General features: G+C 45.4%; 1 protein-coding gene across 1 annotated transcript in view; it reads right to left on the bottom strand.

The window, feature by feature from the left end:
- KIF13B (kinesin family member 13B) overlaps nt 1-24,840 on the bottom strand; it is a 1,451,009-nt gene that overhangs the window by 338,276 nt on the left and 1,087,893 nt on the right. Inside the window, exon 31 of the mRNA XM_069605712.1 lies at nt 10,396-10,572. Within this exon, the coding sequence (XP_069461813.1) occupies nt 10,396-10,572 (177 nt within the window). The remainder of the gene's footprint in view (nt 1-10,395; nt 10,573-24,840) is intronic.

Genomic DNA, 24,840 nt, shown 5'->3' on the forward strand with positions numbered 1-24,840 from the left:
TCACTATTTTCATTTATTTTTGCTTCACACCAATATATTATAATTCAAATGTTTCTCTCTCTCGACACGTGTTTCCCCATTGACACTCTCAATGGTTCTTCAGGAGAGGAAGTGTTTGTACTAAAAAGAAAGAAAAAAACAAATTCCTCATTTTCAGTAATGCCATAAAATTTTTTCAAAAAGAGTAAAATATAGTTTTTGCTACAATGACTCACCCTTCTGATTTTCTTATTGTTAGCATGTATCCTGCTTATATTTTTCCGAATTTTATATACTCGAGTCTCGCTAATACTCATAAGGATATTTATCCTAATTCAATTTTGTAGGAAAGGTTCCAGGTTAAAGCTATGGGGGGGAGAATAAAGGAAAAAGACAAAATAAAACTTTTTGTTAATAGTCTATGAAAAAGGAAAACATGGTCATAGTTTGACTAGAAGTTCTAGTAAAACTTGATCCAGGGAGAGTACAAGCTTCTCATTCACTTACCTTGTTTTTCTTTTTTAATATAATTGATCCTATGCCGTGATAAGCATCCAAGTAAGAGGATGTCTAACTTAAGCTGATTCCAGCTATTTATGCCGCGATCGTGCCGTGATGACGTCATCACGCCGCGCCCACGGGATTTTACGTGACGCGATGACGTCATCACGCACGTGTTTACGAGCCGGCGGCCATTTTGGGATGAGTTTAACTAAGACCAACAACTCCATTCTAAATTAATAATATGGAATTTTAAATCAAGTAACAGAGAAAAGATTATGAAATTAGAGCGCCTATTGTTGTGATTTTATAGCAACACGCTAATCTTTTTTTAAAACGTGTGCTAAGACGTCATTGTATATTTGCATATTTAAAGACCATTTTTGAGGGCCATTTTTTAGGATGTACTGCCATGCTTGTGCCGTGACGACGTCTTCTCCCCGAATCCTCATGATTTTGTCTAACGCTATGACGTCATCACGCACATGTTTTACGAACCAAATAAAAAGTACAGCAAAAACAATATAGTTAATCTAAAGCCAATTATACATTTCCGTGTCACAGTTCAGACCTGTAATACATGTGTCCATTTTACAAATCCATCTGCATTCTTTTTTTCTTAGTAATTCTTCCTTGTTACCTCCTCTTGGAGATAGCATTACTTTCTCGAGACCAAAAATTTTCAAATTGGAGATATCAAAGTCAGGATGGTTCATAATAACATGTACTGAGATGGGAGATCTCAAGTCTTTATTTCTGATAGCTCTAATATGTTCAAATATCCTTATTTTCAATTTTCTGACAGTACTCCCAATATATAACTTTTTGCAAATACATTCCATTCCATAAATAACAAAAGTTGAGTTGCAGTTAATCATTTGATTAATATGGTTGATTTCACCATTTGGTAGTGTGATTACTTTAGTTCCTAGCTTTATGAACGGGCATAGTTTACAGTGCCCACATTTAAAAGTACCATTGTTTGCCATATGAAAAAAGATTTTCCTTTCATCGGTTAGTGGAGCCATGAAGCTTGGGCTAATCATATTCTTGATTGTTGGTGCTTTTCTATAGCAAATGTTAGGGTGATTATCCAGATATTTTTGTAGACTTGAATCTGTCAAAAGAATGTTCCAATGCTTTCTGAGTATTTGTTTGATCCTGCAAGTTTTTCTGCTGAATGTGGTAACGAATGGAGTTTTGGGACTTGTCTTTACTGATTTAAATTTTAACCAGTAGGACTGAGATGTCTATATACGTGCTGGGTAATTTAGTTTTTACATGTTGTAAAAATTCAGTTGACTACCATAGCCTTAAATCTCTGGCACTATACCAACCTAGCCCTTATTGATTCATAACTTCGATTTTAATCAAGAGGACTGAGGTTATTTTTGTGTAAGCTTGAACTGTGCACTCTGGTGTTCAAAACCGGGTTATTAGGGTGCGACATATGCTAACACATGTCTATTATAACTGGCTTATTCAGGTGTGTTGCTGGACTTAGATCACATGACTGCTAGTGTTTGCCAGCAAATCTCCTCATTAAGTCCTTCTTGATGGGTTCTCAATCTATACATCCACATCTGTTCTCGTTTCAATAGCAGAGCCGATATGTTTCCACCTCGCTTTGGTACCACTACTTTTTCTAAGACAGTCCACGTCATATCATTGTCTGAGTGGTTGTGTTGTCTATAATGTTCTACCGGGGGGGGGGGGATGTGTGTCTTTTTGTTCTTATGTTAGACCTGTGTTCCCCTATCCGGGTCTTCACTGCTCTTGTTGTCATACCCATGTATTTTTTATTACATGGGCATTTTATCAGATATATTACATTCGTAGTGTTGCAATTGGTCAGTTCTTGTTGTACCCATGTTGCATGCCACCCTATGTCAATCGAGGGTGTGCGTTTGGTAAATTGGCATACTGCACAGATCCCACACGGAGTGTGGCCTGTGGCCCTTGGTGCATTCCAAATTATGGGTTCCCCTTTTCTTTTTCCCGGCATTTTTACTCACTTCCAAAAATTCATAAGGGAATCACCCCACCACCAGGATGTCCCATTATCTCGATTGAGAACCCATCAAGAAGGACTTAATGAGGAGATTTGCTGGCAAACACGAGCAGTCATGTGATCCAAGTCCAGCAACATACCTGAATAAGCCAATTAGCATATGTCACACCCTAATAACCTGGTTTTGAACACCAGAGTGCACAGTTCAAGCTTAAACAAATATAACCTCAGTCCTTTTGATTAAAATCGAAGTTATGAATCAATAAGGGGTATGTTGGTATAGTGCCAGAGATTTAAGGCTATGGTAGTCAGAAATTAATATTTAGAACATGTAAAAACTAAATTACTCAGCACGTATATAGACATCAGTATTATTGATTAAAATTTAAATTGTGAAACAATAGGGTGTAATCTGGAATCAACAGGATGTACTGGCAGAGCGCCAGACACAGTAAGTCAAAGATGACTTTAAAACAAGCAAAAACTACATTCCCCATCATCACTTGAGACACCCACGACTTAAAAACTAGTAGTGATATACAAATTATTGAGGGCTTGAAATTTAGATAACGTCCGGCTATATAGCGTATTTAACAATGCTGCACAGAAGCGGATGATTTAAGAACAAGAATAATACTCTATATGAATGAATGATTGTTCAACCATGACGTGACGAGAAATCATGCGATACGTAGAGGTATAAACATGCCAAACTCAAAATGGCGACCGCATTGATGTGATCAAACGGGAGGATATGCATTTGCAAGCAAAGGGAAGAAATTCGGTAAGAAATGACCCCTTTTTCTTTATATATGCTACAACTAGAGGTACCAAGAGCAGGAGTGCGCTTTGTGTTCAATATGCAGATTCCATGCCTTGCCATGTCGGTGGGCAGGAATATCTCCCGTAGCGTTCCCATTCAGGAGGTGCATTGCTCTAGAGTTCATGAGTGCAGACCACTTGTCCCATCTCACGTACCTAGGATCATCGTAATTCCAGGATTGAGTATGGTTCATTTGTACAAGGTCAGGGATATTGTGGTCGCCACAAGTAACGGTGTAAGTTGACTCCTGGTTTATGTAAGAGTCGTCCAGGCAATTGGCGATGTGGGCTATGAATGAGTCATCGGGGATCAGTACTGGGTTCCAATATACATTTATAAGCAAGATCTTAGTTGGTGTACCGCTACCAACCAAGAAAGGATCGGATTCTCATTTGATCATGGTCTCTTGAACTAGACAGTTTGAGGAAACTGATTTCAAAAGTTTCAAGCTACTGCCCAATTTTACCGCTGTACGGAGGCCCGCCGAGGGGCGTCCAATATTACCTTTCACAGCCGGGACGATAGCTAGATCAAAGCCATCCATCGTCGGCTCCTTCCTCAGCCATGTCTCCTGTAGGTTGATTACATCAAAATCGCCCAGGTTTAATTTACTTGGTTGTGTTAGGTGGGAGAACCCCCTAGTGTTCCAGGATATCATTTTCAACCTAGCAGGGTTAGGTGGGAAGTAAACTGCTTGAAGATGCCTTCGTTGGTTCATGATCGTACGGCTTGGTTGCTAAAATGAAGTTTGAAGTGCCAGGCTGTTTGCTAGCCATGGCCAGATATAGGCAAGTTAATTCGTTTAGTTGGTTCCTGCAAAAAGGCATTTCCAACTTGACGAGATGAAGAATCTGTCTTGAAAGTCACGTTTTTTTCAGTTCAGGGCCCAATGCCACTCTGCCCACCTTCAAAGGATCCTGAAACAAAGGGAATGGATTAGGGTCATAAAACCCATCGCCCCTCTGACGATGGGATGGTTCGTTAAATGTAGCAACCTTGGGTGAAGGTGTGCCAAAGTAGTTAATAGATACTGCTTTTCCCCCCCATAATCAAATGTAAGGTTTGGGTCCAGCATGATCCAGATGCGGACGACTACTAGAAAAAAGCTTGCATCTTTCACAGACAAGCTTACATAGAATTCAAACTAGTATATATTTAAAGACACATCACAAGTACCTTGTACACAATGTCACATCCTCAGTGTTTTAGTGAAATTCACGTCTTTACTACCAATTACACCTTAATTTACCCCCTCCTTACCTCCCCCATAGGTCGAACATGTACAATCCACCATTTAGTATGTAAGGCAATAACCTACAATTACTAGCAAATAAATTGTGTGTGGTGAGGGAGACGATAACATCCGTAGCACAAAATATAATTCCAGCACTCATATTTCAGCAAAACACAGCTTTCTGATACACCATATATCTGCATGTACAAACATCACAGAGCAGCATTAAGCAACAAAGTTACGTCCACAAATGATTTCCATCAAATCTGGTGGCCTTCCCCACAGCCTTACTCCTCTGGGTTACAGTAAGAAATGTCAGACTGCTTATATCAGTATTTATCATCCCACTCCGTCACTATATGCTCAGGAGGGCTCTCCGTTCCATCCGCACAGCTGCAGAAGCAGCTCCACGCACTCCAGCTGTTCGAAAAGCCTGGAGGTAAAATAACCATGCTTTCCGGATTCTGAGTCGCACAGCGCATGATCTAGCATCTCCATGCGCTGAGATCGTTTAATAGTTTTACTCGTCGGAATCGTGTCTACTAAGAAGCAACATCATTCCATTCATGAAATATCTACGTTCACCTCTACAAAGCTCGTATTCCGATGACTGTTCTAAAATGGCCGCCATCTAAGGTCTGGGCCTGCTTTTCATCACCCTGACAACGCGATCCTCATCCCTATTGGTTGTAGCATCCGGCTTATTAGCCAATTGAATGCACCGATAGGCGCAAGCCGACACCGGCAAAGGCACCAGATAAAACTCCTGTCCCGAGCCTGTCCAGAACTGCCAGACGCCGTTGCCAGGATTGGCTGTCCGGAATTGCCACAGCAACACTGCACTGCCGATCCCACACACCACAAGGTCAGTTGGCTGCAGTCGAACGCCAACTTCAAGGCTGCAGTCAAACCCACTAAACGATGAGCCTCTTCTTCGCCCATTCTACGAGCCAGGTGCTCCTATATTGAGCTATCATTGTGGAACTCTAGCACCCTGCTGACCACCCAACACACTTGACCGTAACCTGCTTGCGCTCTCCCCAAGATCGCCTGCCTATACACCCATGATCACAATGTCAATGTCTCATCTGCCGCTATAAGACTATGCATGCAGTTTGCCTGAGTGCTATGCTGTAACCCTGTAATCTCATCCATGTTTACGGGTTGCTGTAGTTTTTCTCTGTTTAAACTCCACCAAGGCACAACACGACCACCCTTCAATTTGGTCCCTGTACTAGCGCAACTGTTCCTTACCATCTCCAAGTGACCAGACTCACCCGCCATAGCATGATATGTTGAACCAGCCTCCTTTATGTGCCCTGCACATGTACCCAAGCCTTAACGTGCATAGTGCCCATTTCATGTTTAACCAGCCTACTTGATGTGCCCACATTTGTGCACACTCTAATATGCATATTACCTACTTTTAACGTGCTTATTACCCATTTTTGAATGTGCACACTGCCCCACCACTACTGCTCACCTCTCATAATCTACCCACGGTCCACTCCTAAAGGTGCACTGCCCTCAGGTCTGGTGCATGCTTTGCCGCCCTCTTTAATAAGAGGCTAGCCCTTCCATACACAACGCACAGGGACTACCTCAATCCTCTCAACCCACTCAGTAGCACTCCTGCTGAAAATGTCTCTCACTCTCCCACACTCCCACAATGTACCACCCACACTCTTCCTCCCACCACTACCCATATGCACACTTGCGCTGCTACAAGCACCTGTCTGCACAATTCCCAGGCTGTACGGCGCCACTACCACACCCGTCCCACAATACACAACCCAACTCTCACCCTCTGTCCCTACACCAGAGAAACCATAGGCTAGGCTCCCGATCTAACCCCCTCTTAACCAAACCCAGTACAGACCCAGCCAAACCACTCGTCCACCAGACAGCACCAACACCCAGCCACATGCCAACAACCTCCAACAAAATTGTCTCCACTACGAGCATCCAGACTAAAGCCAAACTAGAACAAGCAGAGAACACAACTCCACTCATCAATGCACGCTCCCTGCCAGCACATGCCATATATCCACAACCTTATCATGGACCTAAACTTAGACATTCTAGCCATCACCGAGACCTGGCTACATGTAGTCTCGGGCCCAGCCATCTGCCAAACCCTACCACCAGGCTACATCATCCTTCACCAAGACAGACCATCGAGTAAAGGGGGAGGGGGTCGCCCTAATTCTCAAGGTGATTCTAAATGCCAGGCAACTAAAACCCCCTGAGGCTGACAACTTTGACATGCTCTCAGCAAAAATATCTCCTACACCAAATGACACCATAACATTTGACACTGTCTACCGGCATCCAGGTCCAACCCTCGACTTCCAATCAAACCTCACCCATATCCTAGGGGACAACCTCAAAACCAACACAAGAGCCATCCTTTTAGGTGACCTCAACTTAGGTTTCAAAGACCCTAAAGAAAAGAAAGGCAAAGCCCTCGCCAATGCAATTCAATACCTAGACTTTACACAACTAATCAACGACCCAACCTACACCAAAGGTCGTATACTAGATTGGATTGCAGACCACAACTGCACGGTCGACATTAGCTCCAACACCCCACGCCCATGGAATGACCACCATCTACTGCACTTCTTCATACCCCCAAAAACAGGAGGGAACCCCAACCCAGCCGTGCCACCCACCCTAGCTAGATCTAAGAAACGACTCACTGTCGAAAGAATCATCCCTCGGCTTGAAGCCTCAGTGTTCGCCCATCCTACATCTATCAACCCTACAGAGCTGGTAGAGATCTACATCACTCTTAAAGAGGTTCTAGACGTAGTAGCCCCAATAGAATTGAAAAAAGCCATGCATATACTTCATGCCAACTCTTGGTTCACACAGGAACTCCAAGGTGCCCGAACAGCAAACAAAGCAGCACTCAAATCATGGCAAACAAACACCTCCACCTCCACTAGAGACACCTACCTCACAGTTGCCAAACAATGCAAGTTGGCCATCGCCAAAGCCACCACCTACAACTCCAGAATTCAAAAACCAATCTAAAGAACTATTTGCCATCTATAACAAACTGACAATCCCCCCAACTTCCACACAATCCACAGAGAAAGACGAAACATGGTGTAACATCCAGCACGCCATGCTAAACAAAATCAAAACACTTCAGATCAAAATTAAGTCCCAATTTGTCAAACTGCCCAAAGCCACACCACCCACACCAAAGCCCCCTGCTATATCACGAGTTCCAGACACCCCTCTGGGCACAAACAAACCCACACCGTTTGCATTCAGACAAGTTACCATCCCATAAGTTCTAAAGATCATGAAACAGACCAAACCTGCTCTATGTAAAGGAGATGCATGTCCATCTAATATAGTCAAAGACTGTGCTACAGCCCTATCCCCTTTTATCACTACCTTTATCAATGCCTCCTTCGCCAATAGCACAGTCCCACCTGCCCTTAAGGAAGCCTAGGTACGACCGCTACTGAAGAAACCTACCCTTGACCCTGACTCCCCCTACCGTCCAAACAAAACTGTGCCATTCTTGCTAAGAATTCTTGACAAGGCTGCCTACCTACAGATACCTAGAAACTAATAACATTGTAGGTAAAAGACAATCCGGCTTCCGCCCTCGACACGGTACGGAATCAGCCTTACTAGACCTTAAGAACCAACTACTTGAAGCCACGGATAAAGGCAAAACCTCACTCCTATTACTCTTGGATCTATCGGCAGCCTTTGACTTGGTTGACCATAGGATCCTGTGTAAACATCTCCTGGACACTGCCCACTTCTCACAAGAAGCCACTGCATGGATCACCTCGTTCCTAGATGGCCGAGCCATGAGGGTATTTTCCGACCAGGCCTCAGCCTAGCCATCCCCCATTGAATGCGGAGTGCCACAAGGGTCTTGTACCTCCCCCACTCTCTACAACTTATTCACCCTTCCCCTGTTCAGTGACTTAGAAGAATTCGGCATAGCTTTTACCAACTATGTCGACGACACTCAAATTCTTCTCCCACTAACAGGAATCTATGAACAAGACATCGACACCCTCCAGAAGACCTATGCACACATCCAGGCTTGGATGGCAGCCAATGGTCTCTGTCTAAATGGTGAAGAGACAGTAATCCTACTGGTAGGCCCAAAAGAATCGCTAAAAAAATTGACAAATACAGTTCCTTCACTATTGAAAACTCAATTATCAGAGCCGCCACTGCAGTGAATACTCTCGGTGTATATCTGGACTCCACCTTATCAATGGACAGACAAGTCAGTGCCATCTCATCCACTGCCGCACTTACTACTAAAATCATAAATGCAGTAAAACCTCACCTATCACCAAATAACTGCCTTAACATCGCTATAGCCACAATTGGCGCAAAACTTGATTATTGTAACATCTTACTCATAGGCACTTCTGCAAATAACATTAACAGACTACAAATGGCACAAAACAGCTCCCTTAGAGCCACTCTAAGCATCCCTAGGAGAGAGCACATCACACAGGCAAAAAAAGACGCCCACTGGTTCCCTATCAAGGAACGTATTAGATTTAAGGCCCTCACGATCACCCACAGATGCCTTGCCCAGACAGCCCTGGCATACCTAGCAGAAAGAATTCACCAGGCCCCGGCATACAGACCAAAACGTGATCAATACGCTCACCTGCTCTCCGTCCCAGCCTTCAACAGAGGAAAAGCTGGCGGCACCAGTTTTTAAGTCTTAGCAGCAAAAGTCTGGAATGCGCTCCCACTCAGTTTAAGAAATGAACAATCACTCACAACTTTCAGGAAGGTGCTAAAAACTAATCTATTCACCTAGACTATCTACCAAATGTACTGCTTCTAATACCTTTCCTCTATAACCTTGGAACACCTTCAACACCGTCATGTTTTACCTGTACCACTGCCTAAGAATGATCTGTACTGTGTCATTAAGTGAATATCCTGTAACAGCGCCACAATGCCTCCGGGCCGATGGGTACTTTATAAATCCAAATAAATAAATAGTCCTTTATGACCATTTACTGCTAAAGAATAAGAGTATAATGGCCAGTCTTATTCTATTTTCCTTAGATTAAAACAGGAGCTGACCATGTCAGCATTGAAATCAACAACAAGCTGACTTGAGCACCGATTCATATAAATGATTGCCTCTATAAAAAAAATGAATTTCTGGTAATACCTTTCCTTGTGCACACATTCATATTGGTAGCCTCCTCCACGGGTAGTCTTGTTATCACTCAGCAATATCAAACTTAGATTTTCATCCTCATACCCTTCCTTCTGAGGCACTCTGAGAACTTGCACCCTCATTCTGCACTGGTCACATGCCCAATCTGCTGTGCGGACCTGGTTGCTAGGATAATGGGTGGACTGAATCGTAAATGCCTCCTACTTCATGAAGGTGCGCTCTGCAATTGCCCAAAATCATGTTTCTACCATGAAACCATTTGTATTACTTAAAATTATATGTTTACTCTCTTACGTGTTTCTAAAGCCCCAACGACCCACTTTTAAAATTATTTTGTTTGTTGTGATGGTCTTATCTAATACTCTTAGTAACATGAGAAGAGTGGGTGGGATGCACAAGAAAAGTCTCTTGGCATACCATCTCTGCCAGAGTTAGTTAGTGGAAAACTTCAGGGACACTGGAAACCAGCGCATAGGTAGGAGGCTATTGGGGAACTAGCACATTTCGTCATCAGAGGAAAGACTACAGTGAATATTGAAGCAATATTGCACCCCTTGACAAACGAACTCATGAAGAAGGAAATCCATATTTACAACAAAGGAGAGTGGGAAATTGGAAATCTTCACCAATGAAAGAGTAAAGGCTGTACATACCTGTCGCCCATAGACACTGACACAGATGCGCTTGCGCAGCACTAAATGCATTTCGGCAGGATGGCTGAGCTGTACTGTCACACGTACAATCAGAAACACTCTTTCTTCGGTTGCTGTTCCTTTACTCAACTGAACACAGTTGTGAACTGTGGAGTCCCAAGAGGCTTCTGCTTTAACCTGAAAAGAAACAATACTTGATGATCGGATTGGCCATAAGAAAGTCATTTCTTCAGACTTCATAATCTTGGCTGTGCTCCTCTATCATCCAGTCCTTGGCTTACAGTCTTCCTGAAAGAGACACTCACATGGTGATCATAATTCTAGAGTATCTAGTTTAGGGATTAAGATTTCCTATATTGGAAAATGAGTCCAGCTGCATCCTTTACTGCAAAGAAATGCTCCTGGCTTGACAGTATTTTCCATTTTGAAAGGTTTTAAAACTAATGCTTCCATGAATCATCCGAGTCTGAAAAATGTTCAGAGAGGTATGTGATTAAGCCCAAAGACGTGCAGGCCACAAGTGATCATGGAACATTTTCTCATTTTTTTCAGGTTCCCCTTGACGACAGAACTAACATTCATGGTACATAATGAGATGGGAAGACACAAACTCTGGTCCCGCAGGAGTATTCTCTCAGTCACAAGGAATGGGCCTGTGAGCTACATAAAGAAATACCTTGGGTAACACATAATTCAACAAGTATTTGTGTAGTTTGGCCTTCTTCACACAACCCATTTAAAGGTTATGAAATGTATTTGCAAAAGAATGTCAACAAACTTCAGCCGCAGTAGCTGGAGGATAAGGAGCATGTACTGTGAAAGCTGGACCATTAAGAGATGATCTTCCACAGGCCATCCATGCAGTAAATCAACTCTAGTGTAGCGGTTGACACGCCCACTACAAAGACCTCTTTGCTAACCCCACTTCTTATCACGAATACAGAGAGGCTGTTTTTGTTTTAACCTGCACCTGCCTCTATTCTGACTGGACCGGTACTTTAATTATACTATGAACAGCTGATTTTATAAATTCAGATTTTAGCTAGTTGGCAGGCTAGAAAGGTTGCTCGTCGTCCTGGCTCAGCGTACAAAGTACAACAAAGCAATACTACGCTAAGATGGATACATTAAGCAAGGTTTAGACAGAAATTTATTAAAAATGAAAATAACTCCTTTATGCACTACTAAAAAGAACATAATAAATGTATAAAAATTGGAGAAAACTGAATTCAGTGAGTAAATATGGAAATGTGTTCAATATGTCTGTAGTCTTGGGGCACATTGGATCACCCAATGCCTGGAAGTAATCAGGATCTCTTTTTGATCTATGGGTCATCAAATGTGTGACCACAGGATAAGATGTGGAACATCACATTTCCATCTTTCGCTGTGGTCTCTCCATCAACACATATACACGCCCACTTATGGCCAGAAGGAGTGCATTGAGAAGCAAAGGCTTTGAAATGTGCTCTGGGCAGACTGTACTGTGACTTGGCTCAGTGCTTTCCCAGACAGTGACGCACTAACCTCTAGAAAATACAGCATGACCTCCCTTAGTTTCAAAGACCAGGAAAAGAAAAATGTGTGAGAAATATTTTTATTAATAGCCTATTCAAAGTGCACAGTATCGAACTAAAATTCAAAAAAGTGTTACAACGCCAATCATTTAGAACCAGTGTGCAGACTGACTAATCCCTGGTAAGTCTAGTAGGATAGCTACTATCTTACCAAAGACAGGCAGTCCTATCAGTTCTTCTGGCATGGAGTCTGCTCACCAAGAGCTTAATACCCATTCCATAGTCTATTATATAGGAATAAAGAACAAATGACATACCTCTCGGTATTGTTCTTTCTGATGGCTGTTCCATCTACAGATTCCTAATCTTTGAGATGCTCCATCTTGGAGCTATTCGCCACTTCATCAGAAACGTTCCACCCAGGTGGGTATCCAAAACGGCTCCTATGAAACGGAGTGACCTTGGGTGCCGCAGATAGACTGAACGGCAGGGCCTTGAATTGATAGTGATCACGTGATAACCTGAGTATCGCCTATCAGGCCCCGGCTTGGCTGACCTCCTTCCTCTCCGATCGACCCTCCCAGGTCCAACTTCAAACCTTGTCTCCTCCATCTCTACCTGTGGTGTTCCCCAGGTGTCTAACCTCTCTCCCTGGCTGTTCAACAAATACCTGGCACTTATTGCCCACCGCATTACTGCTCTCGGCCACAACATTCAGTGCTATGCGGATGAGACTCATCTCATTTTCAGGCTCCCTTCTGCCACCTCTTCTCTCATCTCAGACTGTGCCTGCCATCCAGGAGTGGTGTGCCATCAATGATCTCTGCCTCAATGCCAGTAAGAACGAGATTCTCCTCATTGGCACTCCCGCTCCCTCCTACCGGTCACTCTCTGGCCGGCCTCTCTTGACCCTCTTCCTGCTCCCACCTGTGAGGCTAAAAACATGGGTCATCTTCAACTCCAAACACTGCTTCTCTCCTCACATCTCTGACGTCTCTAAGAAGTCAGACTACCGGTTCTTCCTTTCCTCTCCTTCCCCCAGAAGCTCACTGTATCCAGAGCTCTGGTTCTCTCTAGGCGCGACTATTGCAATAGCCTCTTTCTAAATCTGCCTCTACTCTCCGCCCTCTGCAACTCATCCAAAACAGGACTGCAAGACTTGTCCTTGGCCTCAAGCCCAGGGATCGTATCTCTTCAGGACTGAAATCTCTGCACTGGCTCCCAGTGGCGGCGAGGATTAAGTTCAAAACCCTCTGCATGGTCCACAAGGCCTTTTGGGGACTGGGACCTCAATACCTTCAACTCTCTCTTCCTAAATATCTTCCTTCTCGAGCTCTTGGCTCATCCGCCTCCAACTCCCTCTCAGTCAGTCGCTTCTCCAAGCAGTGAGTTGGTGGTAGATCTCTTTCTACTGCTGGGGCATCTCTCTGGAACAGCTTTGCTGCCTCTCGTAAACTTGAGGAGAACCATCTCTGGTTCAGTTAGCACCTCAAGACCTTCCTCTTTTTTTCTGATTGCACTCCCTCTCTCCCCTGCTGATCTCCTGGCTGAATCCGGTTCTTGCCTTGTTTACCTGGCTACCTTCTGATCTCGCGCCCAGGTCCTCTCCATGCCAGTTGCACACCTGCACTACCATTCTGGCAATCCCTGCACTTGGGGACTGTTTCTGTATCCCTACAGCCACTACTAGCACTTGACACCTGATATCTGCACTTACCCTTGCACTTGCCACCAGCTGGCCACACTTCTACTTATTGTCTTATTTATTTTACTGTTATCCTATGGACTGCACTGCCCCTTCCCCTGCACTCCCACCCAGCCTCCCCTGCACTTGCACCTTGCACGATCTCAATGTCACCTGGCCTAGTAGGATCGCTGTCTGTCTTCCATCTGTTCCCCTCCCTTGCCTCGTCACGCCTTAAAACACGTGTGTATAGGCACGATATAAATGCCTTATCATATCATAGTGGCAATCCCCCACTGAGAATCTAGGGTACTTCCTGTGTTTTCGGTGGATGGTCACATAGAAGTAGGCACCCTGCAGATCAAGTCAGACTAGCTAGTCATACAAATCGAGGGCGGGAAGGATCTGAGCCAGAGTAACCATCTTGAACCAAACCTTGTGCAGGTATAGGTTCAAAGGCTGCAGACCCAGTATGGGACGTAAACCCCATTCCTCTCTTGGCCATCAGAAAATAGGAGTACCAACCCTTGAATCGCTTCAAGCAGGGCACTGGTTCTTTAGTGCCCTTCGCCAGAAGCGGACAAACCTCCTCCAACAGGAAGAATTCAGAGGTAGGTCTTGATTTATTGGGGATGTTTGGGATGGCGTTCAGCAAAGGGGAGACAGTGCCCCTTTTGAATGACATGTGAGGTCTAGGTGTCTGATGTGGTAGAATTCCACTCCTCGCCGAACCAGGAATTTGTTCCTCCCACACGGTATTAAATGGTAAAAAGGGCTTCACACACTGGGCAGGGGAGAGCATTATGAAAGCTGAAGAGCCTACTCTTGGAGCACTGTTGCATCTGTCAGAGGGGGTTTGCCCTTTGCCCCTGTGGTCATGGGAGAAGGGGTGAAAACCCTGCTGGAGCAGCATGCGGGCTGTTGTTGGACCGATTTGGGCCAGCGATTTAGCTGTCGGCTTTGAGGGCTGACATTCCTGAGAGCCTTATTGGCTTTTGTCCCTAACAAATTGTTGCAGTCAAAAGGCTGTCCAGGAGCTTTGCCTGTACATTTGGGACAAAGCCGGAGGTCCTCAGTCAGAAGTACAACCAAGCAATACTACGCTAAGAAGGATAGATTAAGCAATGTTTAGATGGATATGATTGAGTAAATGAAAAGAACTAATTTATTCACCACTAGAAATAACAAACGTATAAGAATTGGAGAAAACTTAATTCCAGCCACGGTTAGTAAATCTGGAAATGTGTTCACTATGTCTGTAGTCTTGGGGCTCAGAGGATCACCCAATGCGTAGAATTAAACAGAATCACTTTTTGATCTATGGATTATCGAATGTGTGATCACAGGATAAGATGTGAAACATCACATTGCCACCTACTCAACACCGTCCATGTGGCCATCGTACATGCCATGCAGTCAGCTGTATCCAGGCACAACTGAAGCATTTGTCTTGACACCTCGTTGCCATAATTGACTAGGGCTTCTAGGCCCTCATATCACCCATTGGGAGGTGTTCTGCAGCTCCTAAAACAGCCAACTAAAGGCTGCAGGAGAATTTGACCATGAAACAGCAGGTGTTGATGTCTCTTAGGCAGCGACCTTTCTTCCGCAGGCATCAATTCTTTTACTCTCCCTGTCAGGAGGTAAAGAGGGGAAAGTTGCCATCTTCAGATTTGCAGTGGCGGGCTGGACCACCAGGCTTTCAGGGGAGATGTGAGCAGACAGGAAAGATGAGTCGGAAGATTTTGGCCCGATCCCAGTCAACAGGAGGCTGCCAAGTCGGTTTTGACAACAACCATAGGACCGGAACCGCAACCACTGTGTTGAAAGCCAGGAAGATCTTCCTCTGCAGACCTTCATAAAGAAGGACCATCAGCTCAAATTGCACCTTGGGCCTTGAAGGTGCCGACAAACCTAGGGTGTCTACCACCTTAGCCATCAAGCACTGAAATTAAGCCTGAGGCTTACCTGATGTAGGTGCTGGGAGCATGTCAAGTTCTGGAGAAGTCTCCATATTATTTGCAAATCGGCAGCATGATCCAGCAAGTCTCCCTCCACCCCATAAAATTCCGCAGGCACTTCCCAACTTCTCTGGGGCATAAGGGTTCCAGCCCAAAAGGGACAGGATCATCCTTCTCGTCAGAAATGTCTTTGATAAGAGCCATTCACGCGCTTCTAGGGAGCAGGGAATACTCCAAGGAAATGTCGTGCTGAGGAGTGAGGAGCTGAAGCTAGAAGACTGTCGGAAGATGGAGTGGTGCAGCGTAGAGGCAGTCCTCCCCAAGAAGGCATATGTCATGGGCTCTTGCGTCTCTCTGCCAACTTAATGGTGCATGGTAGACCCCAGTGGTGCCAAGGCCAAAGCCAATGGCACTGGAACTTGGCTAAGACATCAAGCATATACTGAGCTGAAAGGCCTCCCATTGCTCCATTTTGGAGGACTGGGTGGGGAAAAAGTACCTGTGGCACAGGTTCCTTAGAGGAGTCGCTGGAGTCTCGATTTCTCTCTCTTCTCCGAGGATGAAGGTGTTTTGATGGACCGCTGGATGAACAGGACCTCTTGTGGTGTTTACTCTTGTTAGGGTTTCTTTATTCACAGCCTGGCTAGCACTCGTCAGCATAACCTACAACAGGTGCTCATCATTCCGGACACCTCTGATTTGAAAGACTTAGGATCGGAGGTACCACACTGGGTCCAGTCGTTGAAATCATTCCTCTCTTCTAGAAGGAGAAGGCCATGGGAAAAACACAGGGAGACTGATCTTCCACGAGAGGTTAAAATCAGACAACCTTGAGTAGGAAGAACAGCTGCACTCTCAAAGCCCCCTTCTACTTGGAAAACACCAACTAGGGAGGAGCAAGAATGCAGGGGCTAAAATAGAGTTCCCACAAGGAAAAAGTCAAAACCAAGTTCCATTAACCAAAAACACATCCACCCACACACACCCCCGCAGCCCCCATACTGCTGCCAGGTACTCCCATTACGGTGCCCTTCTGCAGCAGGCAATCAAGAACTGAAGAAGCCTGACCGCAGAGTGGGTCCAGACGTCTCCTGACACAAAGTCAAAAATGTACACCAACTACAGGTATAAATGGACTTGGTGTCTGACCTCCGAGCCAAAAGAAGTACATCCAGTACATTGTCTCACCCATCTTATACCTTAGACTCTCAGGGGTCGAGCATAAAGGTTCAGGCTGCGGAGGACATGGTGCCCCGAGTGGGAGAGTCGGTCCACCCTCGCCAGAAGGCAAAGGGGAGGGCAGATGGACAGGTCCAAAAGCTCTGGGTACCACATCTCCTGGGGCCAATCTGGAGTGATCATAATCAAGGTGTACCTGAACTGACGCAGTGTCCTCAAATAGTGGAATGACAGATTGGTGGGACTGCATAGACTAGGTCAACAATCAATGCTTTCCCCAGAACTCCCTGTGGAGGAAATTCCCTGGAGCATAACAAATTGCCCTTTCTGTTCACACCTGAAGAAAAGAGGTCCATCTGAGGAGTCCCAACAAATGGTGAAAATCTCCTCCGAATCTTCCAGGCAGAGCTCCCACTTAGGCACTAGAGTCTGTCTGCTCAGTGCATTCGCAATGACGTTCACCAACCCAGCAAGATGAGCCGCCAACAGAGACGTCATTATCCAGAGCCCAGAACTACTGTCACATTGCTTCTCTGCACAGAGAGAATAACCCCACACCACCTTCTTTGCTGAAACCGTGGATGGTTTATGTGAATCAGTCAAGACCAACACACATTTGCGCTACACAGATGGGTGGAATGAAATCGGATCCCGCCTGATTGCCCACAACTTCAGCAAACTGATGTGTTTCCGAGGTTTCTATAGCGACCAATGCCCACTCACCATCAGGTCTAGCAAATGAGCAACCAAACACTTCAGTGAGGCATCTGTGATTCTAGTCAACACGTGCAAAGGTTGCCAAAGCAGTGCCTCTCTCAGGGCCCACTACATGAGATCCCGGTAAACCTTCTCAGAGAGTCCTAACATATCTGAAATGTTGCCCTAGAACTATCAATTACATAAAAGTGCCATTGGAGTCGCCACATGCTTAACTGGGCTTCTAACACCATCAGGATGCAGGAGGCCATGAGACCAAGTATACACAGAAAGGCAGAGGGCAGGCAGAACAAGCTTCTGGAACTGAAAAGCATGGACCATGTGAAGAATGTTTGACACTTGTATCTCAGGAAGGAAGGCCCAGCCCATGCTGGTACCCACGACTGCCCTGATGAGAGGGACTGCAATGGCAAAACCGGAGACTGCTTGAAGTTCCAGGAAAAGCCCAAACTGTATCAGGCTGCACATACAGTACAGACGTGCCAACACCTCATCTAGAGAGTGATCCTGAACGAGCAAGTCATCCAGGTATGTGAAGACATGAACGCCATCTCTTCTGAGGCGAGCCACTACCACTGCTAGCAGTTTGGTGAAGACCTTGGGTGCTGAGGAAAGTTCTGGCAGAACCCTAAACTGCCACTGGGTGGACACACTATAAATTCCAATTACTTCCAGTTCTTGGTATGGATCTGAATTTGGAAATAGGTATCCTGGAGACATTGGGATAGCAATCAGTTCTGTAGTTTAAGAGACTAAAGGATCTGAAATAAGGTGACCATCTTGAATTGGTCCTTGCAAAAGAACATATTCAATAGACTCTGACCCAGGATGGGGCGAAGGCCCCTGTCCTCCTTTGGAACCCAAAAGCAAAGAGATTGCCAGCCCCTGCACATGGCATACGTTCTATGGCACCCTTTGCTAGAGGCTGACAAAACCTCAGCAAGCAAGCAAGGGGTCAGAGGCAGCAAAGGACCACAGAGAGGGTAGTCCGGAGGGAATTTAGCAAAAGAGGCAGTTACCCAGAGTTACAACCAGTAAGGTCCAAGTGTTGGAAGTGTAGAGGAGGAGCCAAGTACCCCTACTCCAACCGCCCCGCCCATATAACCTGTCTGTTGGAAACCAGAGTATGAGACATACACGGAGCAGTTGAACAGACAAAGAGCAGAGTATGAACTCTGTGCAGTACCAGTGAAAGTACCAATACCTAAGATGATCTGGGAAGCAAGGTACCCATTGAGAAAACCATACCTGCATACAAGAAAATATGATGGCCATTTCAATGAGATTCCTGAAGACGCAGAGCAGATAAATGGCAACGATGAAAGGTGACATCACACAAAAAAAAAAATATATATATATATATATCGACCTGTAGAAGAGATGCCAGAGACCAGAGAATGCAGATATTCTATAAGGCATCAAGAAAGTATCAAGGATACATGACATTGGGGTATCAAGGGGAAAAAGCTTATGCCTTAGAACCAGATGAAGATATTAAGCTAGCAAATTGAATAACAAAATTAATCTCAGCAGAAGGAGTTGGACATGCCAAGAAGCCAAGGTCTTATCAAACCGGAGTGAACTGACATTAGATACAATTTGTGTGAAAGAACAGAAACTCCTGTTCAGAAGGCTTAATCAAAACAAAGGATGTCAGAGGACTATTAGAAAATAGTATTTTAATACACTAAAAAGGCTCGATTCCATCGTCTCCAGTCACGTGGAAGAATGAAGTTGGAAGAACGACCTACACACGAGGGCAGAGCGTGCCTGCACTCCTTAAAATTTCTCAGAGCACAGTACAAACTTAAGGCCAGGCTTCAAAGCTGACACTGGACCATTGAGGTGATGATGGATTGATTTGCTAATTGGTGGGAAGCTAGTGCTAAGACGAGCTCACCAGCACCTGGATGCTCAGTCTGCAAGCTGGTAGACGTAGGTGGAAAAGTACTGACGGGGTTTAGAAGTCGACCAATTGTAGAGGACTGCGTAATTAAGGGTCCTATAGTTTGTGTAGCCAATGGGACTTTAGTGTATTTAGTGACGTTCATAGTGGCCATTTTAAGGGGAGGGCATAGTGCCCCAGCTGATGTTAAGTACCCTATCACTTTCCTTCACTGTTCTATACTGATAAGAACTTATACTTAAATATTCACTTAGAGCTTATGACTTCCTTCAATAGGTTTTTGTAGTTCACCACGTAGGATGACGTTGGTAATGACGCAGGTCAACACGCCACTGATGATGATTTTGAGTAAGAGGATCGAGCGAGTGCTGATGTTCGTTGTACTCCCGGTTTTAGATAATTGACATTAAAACAGATTTCCATTTGCCAAACTACGAGTTGTCTCGATTATTGATGTATGAATAAAATCTGCATTCACATCTATCTCAAGAGTAATTGCTACTCAAAGGGGCTGGGTGTGGTGTAACGCTCACCTGATTCCCGTAGAGGCGCCGGTCTTGACTGGGCGTATACCGTATCTGCAAAGGTGATGTGTAACACACGGCTGGCTCTTTGGGCTGGACCTCTGTGCACTGTATGTCTGACTTGAAGGGTAAGATGTCTGCAGTTAGAAAATATGGGATTAAGGAACTGGGTTATTGAATGTCTCTCTCTTCTTCTCTTTCTCTTCTCCTGTAGAACCCCAAAGGTTAACGCTCTCACCTTAGGTAAGTGAACGCCGTGCTCTCCATCTGCCTCGGGGCAGGGTGCTGTAACCAGTTTCTTCACTGGATAAGGGGAGCAGGCCTCTTGACTTCAGAGGACTGCTGTCCGTCGTTTACTGCACGAACGGTAAGTTTCGAGTAATTCTAATGTCTTTAAAGTCTTTAGTAATGATGTTTCTTGTTTTGCAGGGTTCCGGCGATGGCGGATGCCGGGCTGAAGTGAGTTGAAGATGGAGCCCGTGTGATGAATAGAAGCGCCTGGAAGCACGTAAGTAAGCGCTTGTTGCCTGCTTCACGATGCGCTCTAACTGTCTTTTTATTTTGCAGGTACAAGTTCGGAGCGGCTGCAGGGTGCCGGAATACCCACTGGGTTAGATGTGGAAAGGAGTAATGGCACGTGAGTATTAAAGTTCCCCAATGTCTTTAAACACACCTTGTTTTGTCTTTCAGATGCGGGATGCAGCGCCGAAGGCCTCCGGAGCGTGCGAAGAGTTGGTAAGCTTTTGTCTTTCAGATGCCGGAATGCAGTGTGAAGACCTCCGGAGCGCACGAAGAGTAGGTAAGCCTTTGTCTTTCAGATGCCGGAATGCAGCGCGAGGCGTTGGTGACAGCCGATGGACCAGGTAAGTAAAGAGCTGTCACTGAAGACCGTAATGCTAACCTGTTCTTTCTTGTCTTTATAGGTGTTGCTGAAGACTGGATTCAGGATGGTAAGCCTTTTTCCTTAGGCCCAGGATCAGATGCAGAAGACACGATGAGCGTTCTGCTGCAGAGGATGCAGAATAACGCAAAGCAAGATTCATCAATCGGGTGTGGTTTAAATAGCCTCCTGTAGTGCTTAGGTGTCTCCTTCCACAGCCACGCCTAGGTAAGAAAAGAGTTCCTGGTAAGAAAAGAGTTCCTGCCTTCCAGAAGAGTTCCAGTGTTCTGAATCTAGGGAGTGGCTCCAGCCCCACCCAACAGGAAAAGAAGTTCCAAACAGAAGAGGATCAGAGGCTCAACTGGCAGGCAAGTAAGCAGCATGGTCTGCTGCAGGTAAGTCCACCCAAGCATTATGAGCCCGGCGCTTCCAGCGCTGGGACTGGGCATATTTATGAGCCTGGTGCCACTGGCGCCAGGACTGGGTCCAAAAGGTCCCAATTGGGACTGGTTGGCACTCGGAACCTGGGTTATGGATCTGCTTCCAAGGGAGTTGGGAAAACCCTTACCTTTTGGAAGCAGAGATCATGACAGTACCCCCCCACAAGGCCCCTACCAAACCGGGCTTCTCCGGGGGTTTTGGCTTGTCAGGAAATGTTCGGTGAAATCTTTTGATTAGGCGAGGAGCGTGGACATATTCAGCAGGTTCCCAGGATCTCTCTTGGGGGCCGTAGCCTTTCCAGTCAATTAGGTAGAATAGTTTAGATTTGGAGATCTTGGAGTCCAGAATGCTTTTGACTTCAAACTCGAGTTCTCCATCAACTAGGATAGGTTTTGGAGATTTGGTTAGTCGGGTTTGAGGTTGCACGGGTTTTAATAGAGAGACGTGGAAGACCGGATGTATCTTCATGTGCGGGGGCAAGTCCAACTTGACCGCTACTGGGTTTCCTATGGTAGTGATGCAATAGGGACCAAGGTATCTTGGGTTGAATGTGCGTGGCCCTTTTAGAGATAGATATTTGGTGGATAACCAGACTTGATCCCATACTTGATAGTGAGGGGCTTCCTTCCGATGTTGATCTGCTCCTTTCTTGTATTGTTCTTTAGCCCTTTGAAGGTGAGAAACAGCTTCCTTAAAGGCTTGGGTGATTGTAGAATGCAGGTAGTCTACTGCTGGTGTTTCAAGATCTTGGAGGGGATCCAACTCTGAGGATCGAGGGTGACTGCCGTACAAAAGAAAAAACAGGGTTTTCCCAGTTCCCGAATGGACAGTTATTGTAGGCATACTCGGCTATCCAAAGGATATCTTTCCAAGTTTTTTCAGTTTGTTGCAGCATGCAGCGTAAATACTGTTCCAGAGTTTGATTGGTCCTCTCGGTTTGTCCGTCGGTCTGAGGGTGGTGACTGGTCGATAGCATCACATCAATTTGAGCCGACCGACAGCAACTTCGCCAAAAATGAGAAATAAATTGACTACCTCGATCCGAAATTAGAACCGAAGGAAAACCGCGCAGTCGGACGATGTTTTCGAGAAATTCTCGGGCCAGAGTTGCTGCTGTTGGCAAGCCTTTGAGCGGAATGAAATGCGCCATCTTGGAGAATAAGTCCACAATTACTAGAATCGTATTGTATCCGGAGCATGGAGGTAGATCGGTGATGAAGTCCATAGAAAGCGTATGCCAAGGGCGAGGTGGGATGTCAATAGGGCGTAAGAGGCCTGCTGGTCTTTCCTTTTGACTCTTGTTTTGGGCGCATACTCCACAGGACATTATAAAGTCTCTGATATCTTTTTTCCAAGACGGCCACCAGAAGTAGCGCTTGATCTTTTCTGAGGTCTTGGCTATACCGGGATGACCTTCCATTAAAGAGTCGTGATAACAAGAGATTACTTTTTCTGTAAATCTGTGCTGGGTAGATATAATCGTTCTTGGAAATACAATAAGTTGTCCTTTACTGCAAAGTCCTTTCCCTGCAGATGCCAATTCTGTATGTCTGCTGGAGTTACAAGTTGCCTGGCTTTATCCTTAACTTCTTCTATGGATTCTGTGGCGATTACACCCAGAATTCTTTGTTCGGGAATGATTGGTACAGGTTTAGGGTTGATCAAGTGTTCTTCCACTCCCATCCGAGAAAGGGCATCGGCTTTACCGTTCCTTGTACCAGGTCGATAGGTAATTATGAAGTCAAACTCGGCAAAGAATAATGCCCAACGGAGTTGTCTAGAGGATTGGGCTTGTGCGGTTTTCAAATATTGCAGGTTTCGGTGATCCGTAATCACAGTAACGGTGTGTCGGGCCCCCAGCAGATAATGCCGCCAAGCCTTAAAGGCAGACTTGATAGCCAGAAGTTCCTTGTCAGTAATCGTGTAATTGACTTCAGGAGGCGAGAATTTGCGGGACCAAAATGCCACGGGATGCAACTGATTGGTTACTGGGTCCTTTTGTGATAGAACTTCCCCCATGGCAAGGCTTGAAGCATCAGTTTCCACGATGTAGGGGAGTTCGGGGCGAGGGTGTTTTAAGATTGGTGCAGAGATAAATTTAGTCTTCAAATCCTGGAAAGCTTGTTCCGCCTCGGTAGACCATTCAAAACGTTTGTTTTTCTTTAACAAGGCCGTGATGGGCTGGACTAATCGAGAGAACTCGGGGATAAACCTGCGGTAAAAGTTAGCGAAGCCTAACATGCTTTGCACACCTTTTACGGAGGATGGTGATGGCCATTTGAGAACTGCATCGACCTTCTTTGAATCCATACGCACTCCGCCAGGTGATAATATGAATCCCAAGAATTCAACTTCAGTCACGTTGAAAACACATTTTTCCAACTTAGCGAAAAGTTTGTGTTGACGCAATCTTTCGAGGACCATTTTCACGTGTTTCCGATGTTCAGATTCCGATGAAGAATAAACGAGAATGTCGTCGATGTAAACAACAACACACACATCTATGAGCTCTCTGAGGACATCGTTCATAAAATATTGAAAGGCGGCCGGGGCATTGCAAAGTCCGAAGGGCATGACCTGATATTCAAATAGCCCATACTTGGTGCGGAAGGCCGTCTTCCATTCATCGCCCTCTTTTACTCGTACCAAGTGGTAAGCTCCTCTAAGATCCAGCTTTGTGTATATGCATGCTTTTCTGACTTGGTCCAGGAGTTCAGGGATCAAAGGTAACGGATATCTATTCTTAACGGTGATCTGGTTCAGGGAGCGATAATCTATACAAGTTCTAAGGTCTCCTTCCTTTTTTGGAACGAAGAACAAAGCTGAAGAAGCAGGGGACTTGGAAGGACGAATAAACCCATTTGCCAGGTATTGATCCAGGTATTGTCGAAGGTGAAGGTTCTCAGGCTCGGTGAGGGCATAAATTCTACTACAAGGAGGAGTAGATCTAGGTATCAGGTCGATCTGGCAGTCATAAGACCTATGAGGAGGTAGAGAGTTAGCCTGATCCTTCCGGAAAACATCTTGGTATTCTAGGTATTCGGGAGGTAACTGGGGAGTCTCTGAAGAAATTGCTGCCAGTGCAACACCAGGTGGAGGGTGACAAGTAGAGACACATTCTGGAAACTGGACCGTTCTTGCTCGCCAATCGATCAGAGGATTGTGTTTCTCTAACCAAGGTATTCCTAGAATAATCTGAAACTGAGGGGCCTTGATCACATCGAACACGATCTTCTCATGGTGTCCATCTTGACTTACTAGCGTCACCTCTTGAGTGGTATGCGTTACTGGCCCAGCGGCTATCTCCGTACCATCCACCGTAGTAATGACGTCCTTTACAGCCTTGGGACAGAGAGTTAGATTCATCCTCAAAACCATTTCATGATCCACATAATTGCCGATGGCACCGCTGTCGACGTAAGCTTCAATTGCATGTAATCGATCCGGATTATCAGGGCTAATGAGGACCATAGGTATCACGAAATGCGAGGTCACGGAACTGGTTTTCACGCTCGGCAAGAGGACCTCTATTCTTGTCGGGCGAGGTCGTTTCCCTGCTCAGAGTTTGTAACTGTGGTAACTGCAGCTCCTACTGCCTTCTTGGCAGGTTTCACCGGACAGTCTCGAAGAAAGTGC

This window comes from Ambystoma mexicanum, chromosome 4p, assembly GCF_040938575.1.
Source record: "Ambystoma mexicanum isolate Mex_15411 chromosome 4p, UKY_AmexF1_1, whole genome shotgun sequence".
In the NCBI taxonomy this organism is placed as follows: domain Eukaryota; kingdom Metazoa; phylum Chordata; class Amphibia; order Caudata; family Ambystomatidae; genus Ambystoma; species Ambystoma mexicanum.